At 40.9% G+C, this 5,778-nt stretch overlaps 1 protein-coding gene across 7 annotated transcripts in view; it reads left to right on the forward strand.

Annotated features, from left to right (window-relative positions):
• The first annotated feature begins 6 nt into the window (after window positions 1-6).
• The window catches only part of ADCY9 (adenylate cyclase 9), a 70,691-nt gene continuing 64,919 nt past the window's right edge, over window positions 7-5,778 (forward strand). For 3 of the 7 annotated variants that reach the window (XM_025192851.1, XM_006036573.3, XM_025192852.1), the window contains exon 1: window positions 7-1,841. In XM_025192851.1, coding sequence (XP_025048636.1) covers window positions 134-1,841 — 1,708 coding nt within the window. In that variant the 5' untranslated portion in view covers window positions 7-133. Of the gene's footprint in view, window positions 1,842-2,442; window positions 2,594-5,778 lie in introns of those variants that run through there. The other 4 variants (XM_025192849.1, XM_025192850.1, XM_025192854.1 and 1 more) reach the window with 3 other exon arrangements.

Here is a 5,778-nt window from a genome sequence, read left to right on the forward strand (position 1 = left end):
GGAGGCGAGACGCCAGGCCCCGAGGAGCCGCCGCGCCGCAGGAAGTTGAGGGATCCCGATCTCGATCCCGAGTGCGCTTTGGAGAGACAACACCCCCTAGGCCCCCCCCCGCGCTTCGGGAGGAGCTGACAACATGGCTTCCCCGCCGCACCAGCAGCTGCTGCATCACCACAGCACCGAGGTGAGCTGCGACCCCAGCGGAGACAGCAACAGCGTGACGGTCAGAATCAACCCGAAGCAGCACCAGGGCTGCATCTCTGCCAAGCACTGCAAGTACAGCATCTCCTCCAGCTGCAGCAGCTCCGGGGAGTCGGCAGGCCCCCGCCGGGCAGCTGGAGGAGGGGCAAGCGGTGGCTCTGGCCTCCGCAGGCAGAAGAAGGTGCCTCAGCTCTTTGAGAGGGCCTCGTCCAAGTGGTGGAACCCCAAGTTCGACTCCAACAACCTGGAGGAGGCTTGTATGGAGAGGTGCTTCCCCCAGACACAGCGCCGGTTTCGCTATGCCCTCTTCTACATTGGGGTGGCCTGCCTGGTCTGGGGTATCTATTTCAGCATCCACATGCAAGAGAAATTAATGGTCTTCACAGTGCCAGCTCTGGGTTTCCTTTTGGTCTGCATAGCATTTTTTATGTTCACCTTCACTCAGACTTATGCTCGCCATTATGTTTGGACCTCACTGATCCTCACTCTCTTGGTTTTTACTTTGACTCTGGCTCCTCAGTTTCAAGCTCTGACAACTCTCTCAGGGAGAGATGACGTGTCCAATCATACTTCTCTTGTAAGAGCGGCAGATGCTTCTCTTTCTCAAGTAGGCAGTTTTTCTATGTGTATTGAAGTGCTCTTGTTGCTCTACACAGTGATGCACTTACCCTTGTATTTAAGCTTGTTCCTTGGGTTGTTGTACTCAGTCCTTTTTGAAACCTTTGGTTATCATTTCCGTGTTGAATATAATTTTACGCCCATTGAAGCCAATGCAGCTTATTGGGAGCAGTTGATGAGTAAAACCTTGCTTCACATTTGCATTCATGCTATTGGCATTCATTTATTTATCATGTCTGAAGTCAGATCAAGGAGCACATTCCTGAAAGTGGGGCAGTCGATCATGCATGGAAAAGACTTGGAAGTAGAGAAAGCCCTGAAAGAGAGGATGATTCATTCTGTAATGCCAAGGATAATAGCTGATGACTTAATGAAACAGGGGGATGATGAAAGTGAGAACTCCGTTAAACGTCATTCCACCTCAAGTCCCAAAAGCAGAAAGAAAAAACCTTCCATACAGAAAACTCCCATTATTTTCCGTCCTTTTAAAATGCAGCAGATAGAGCAAGTGAGTATTTTGTTTGCAGATATTGTTGGCTTCACTAAAATGAGTGCAAACAAATCTGCCCATGCTCTGGTGGGGCTTTTGAACGACCTATTTGGCCGCTTTGACCGTTTGTGTGAGGATACAAAATGTGAGAAGATAAGTACTTTGGGAGACTGTTACTACTGTGTAGCCGGATGTCCAGAGCCCCGAGCAGATCATGCCTATTGCTGCATTGAGATGGGTTTGGGTATGATTAAAGCCATTGAACAGTTTTGCCAAGAGAAAAAAGAAATGGTGAACATGAGAGTTGGTGTTCACACTGGGACAGTTCTGTGTGGTATTTTGGGGATGAGGAGGTTTAAGTTTGATGTGTGGTCCAACGATGTCAACTTGGCCAATTTAATGGAGCAGCTGGGGGTTGCTGGAAAAGTCCATATTTCAGAAGCTACTGCAAAATATTTGGATGACCGTTATGAGATGGAGGATGGAAAGGTGATTGAACGAGTTGGCCAGAGTGTGGTAGCCGACCAGTTGAAAGGTATGTGTGTTTATTTTGTACTGATTTTTTTTTAATGCAAGAAGTATAATACTTGTTTCACTTGTCACTGATGTGTGTTTTGACCACACTTGCAAAATAAGAAGCGATGTTATATGTACAATACAAGTTAGTATTCAGAAACTTACCATAGGGGATGTACAACTATGACACTAAGCTGGTATGACAGATATGAAAGAATGTCTGGAATACTTCATATTTTTGTCAATGTCAAAATTACTTAAAACTTCCTTGTCAGCATCTCAAGCAGTAGAAAGTGGAATATTAAATGTTAATCCAGTGTATCATTCATTAGATAACCTGCCAGTTGACTTCATGTGCATGAAGCTTATATGTTTTGCAAAATGTGTGTTAAACAGTTTGAGCACTGGAAAAGTTGGGTTTTAAAGCCTATAACAGTATTGCAGTGTTGTTATATTTACCTAGCTGAAAAAGCATTTGGGAAAAATAAGGACTGGATTCACAGAAGAAATTGAACCCTGCATGTTTGGCAGGGTGATAGCAAATCATCATAGTTAGAACTTGAATTAGAAGAAGTTACTTGATAGCATATGCTACCCCAGTGAACCACATCATTTCATAGTTTCATAGTTTGTAGGGTCGGAAAGGACCTGAGCAGATCATCAAGTTCGCCCTGCCATGGCAGGAAAGAGTACTGGAAAAAGATTTCAGGTATATACAGCAAATACAGAGGGAAGAATGGATCTTTTCACTACCTTTCACTACCTTTGCAGGTATCTAAAATTCATTTTGTTTCATGATGTTCATTTTAAATGGAAAACCTTGATCTCTTGTATAAAAAAAATCAGTCCTTAAAAGAATACATAAATAATAGCCATATTGTGGATCTAATTGTGCCTGTCTTTGAACATATCTTTTGACATATAAAAGTATACCCCTTTGAGTGCATACGTCACAAGTGTGTTTGATTTCTATAGTGCCATATACATGTGTAGTAGCACAGATGTGTTTTTACCCCACAGACCTTGCAGTCTGAATTGAACTGCAGGCAAAAGGGAGTGCTTTTTGACCGAAAGTACTGCTATTTCATTAAAGAAGGCTATGAAGGACATAATGGAGGGGCAGAACTTATGGAAATTGTAGTAGAGGTTTATGATGGGAAAGGAGAGAGGGAAATCTATTGGCGCTAGCAGGGATGAAAAAAACCGTAGAAAGGCCAGTGAGCTAGGAAAATAGGAGAGTGGAGAGAGTAGTGCAAAACAGTGAGATGGCAAATCGGGTAAGTGACAGTGAATTGGTATAATACATTAGGAGCAAGTGAGCATAGTCAAATCATATATCACAAACAACTGTTATGGCAAAACCACAGCCTATCCTTTTGATGAGAACACTGAATTCTACGTCCTTACGTTTGCAGTACAGAGGTGATAATATGGCAAACATGGATGGAAAGAGAAATTGGTGGTGATGGAGGGGTTGGAAGCTCTGGAGTCACTTTGCCTCCTTTGGACTGCAGTTTTCCATTTTACTACTTTAATGTTTGTGGAAATTCCTGATATAATTGACACCTGAGGATACATTACATTTAATCTAAAGAGGCACAGACATTAAATATACTTAAAAAAAAAAACCTAATAACAACCTTCTTTCCCCCAGCATTGAAAATCTTGCCCATTACTACCTAAGTTGAATAGCCTCTTAACACTAAAAAATAATTGAAAAAGTTGTGGGTAGATGGCACTCTCAATTTCTTATACTTAAGATTTCCCTGACTTGCCAGTTTGGGTAGAGAGCCAGTGTGGTACAAAGGCTGGCTTTGATGTGTTGTGCATGCACTTCTACCACCAGATGAAGATTGTTTTGGTGGTGTTAGACCTATTGCTCCCTTCACTATCATTGAACACAAAGGGGCATTAACATTCCTGTGGCGGATTGTGAAAATTGGTGTTTACTTATCCAAGAGCTCAGGGAGTGGAGTGTAGAGAAAGTATTGTTTCACCCTGAGGGTGTTCTCCTGTGGCCTCCAAGGTTCCATTTTGCATTCCTCAAATGGCCTACACCAAGCCACTAGGAAGTTCAGCAAGGAAGCATGAGTTATAGTGTTTTTAGTATACTGATGATATCTAGCTGTAGATTTTTTCACCTGTGATTCAGATTGAAGATGAATGTCTTACATTCAGCTGTATTATGTCTATTATTTCATCTCCTAGGCCAGAGAGAACTGATTGATTGAAGCCCAACTTAAGTAAGATGGAAGAGCTGGGTTGAGATGATAATAGTCTCTGTAGGCTTTAATGTCTCTGTATGAAAGCAGCTGTGAGATATGGTAAAAGTAATCTATCCTACCAATTAAGGACACGCATCTGCTCTGCCTAGCGTATGTTTGCATTGGCAGAGGCTGTGCAGATACCTTTTGGGTGACCATTTTTCAGTGATAGCCAGCCATATTGGCCTTTTTCCATTCTTGTCTACTTTTAGACTATATAATTTTTTCTTTTCAAAATGGACCTTGACACTTATAATCCATGCTTGTCTTTCTTCTTGACTGGCTTACTGTAATATGACATACTTGGGGCAACATGAAGTGAGAGCTAATGCAGAATCTGGGAACCTGTTGAGCCAACATACTTCTATGTGCAATTTCAGCCAGTGGTTCATGGTCTGCACTGACTGCCTTTGGGTTCAGTAGGTAGTTTACAGTACTGGTAGCAATCTAAAAAGCCCTGAATGGCATCAGATTTTTCAGCTTGAAAGACTACCTTGCTGGGCTTGAATTTTGGGGAAGTGCTCAAGCTGAACTACTTTCAGTATAAAAGAGAGGGGCTATTGGCATAGGAAATGGAACATGCCTATTATACATATACATACTCGGCAGAGAATAGATGATAATTTCTTCTGAAGGGACATTGTCAATTTTAAATATTGCACCTCTGTCTGGATATTTTTACCTAAAAGTACTATGGGTGAAAAATTAGAAATGAAAATTTATTTTTAAATGTTTTACTATGTGCTTTTGACAGTATTTAATGCATAGACAGTTAGGAACAGGAAGTGGGAAAAGAAATAGAGGCTATAAAGATGTGATTTTTTTTTTAAATATAAAATTTGGGAAGGGACTCTGGCAGGTGTAAAACTACAAACCATTTTAACTTAGTTTTGTAATTGAGTAAATTTTGAAATTATTGAGTAGGTTTCAAATGATATTATAACAAGAACTGAGAACTGGATGACTTCTTAGATGATGAGCAACATTTTATTTTGAGCCATTTTGTCCTGGTTTGGCCCATTCCCTGATAATGGAACACTTACTTTAACAAGGAAAATGTGGCATTTATTTTAAAGTATTTTTCCCTCCTTTCTTTACTGTAGGTCAGTAACTGTCTTACAACTTTATCTAGACTTACATAAAAAATAAAAATAAGTGTGTGTTTATATTTATAGATGTGTGGGGTTTTTTTCTACCCTACAAAACCATCAGTTGATATGCAACTGATGTAATCCTTTCTCTTATAACTGGTGCCGAGAACTGGTCTGCAACATAGCCAGCTACTTGTTCTTGTCTCCTGATTATTTCTGTTACATGCTCAGGGCAACTGGTTTTGGTATAAAATATGAGGGGAACGTAATAAAGAAACAGCAGTAGTACTGGCTCAGTCAAGCAACAGTGCTTGATAAAAAAGATCAGAATCTTATTTCAAAAAGTTGTTTTTTTTAATATTTTAAATTGGGAGCTTTGAGGGACTTCTATAATAGGAATTGAAATCTTATGTCTCTTTCAATGGCTGCTTGTTTCCCTTCCCTTGTCATGTGACCAGGACCAGTGGACAAGATCCAGTTCTGTGTTTGTGAGTTGTTGAAGTGGTAGGAAGATTTTCTTTAACTCATGATTTGATTCTTGTAAGAGTGAGTTGACAGCAGCCAAAAAGGGGAGTTTGAGGTTTTCACTTTCCAGTCTTTC

Source organism: Alligator sinensis, unplaced genomic scaffold (assembly GCF_000455745.1).
Source record: "Alligator sinensis unplaced genomic scaffold, ASM45574v1 scaffold1406_1, whole genome shotgun sequence".
Classification (NCBI taxonomy): domain Eukaryota; kingdom Metazoa; phylum Chordata; order Crocodylia; family Alligatoridae; genus Alligator; species Alligator sinensis.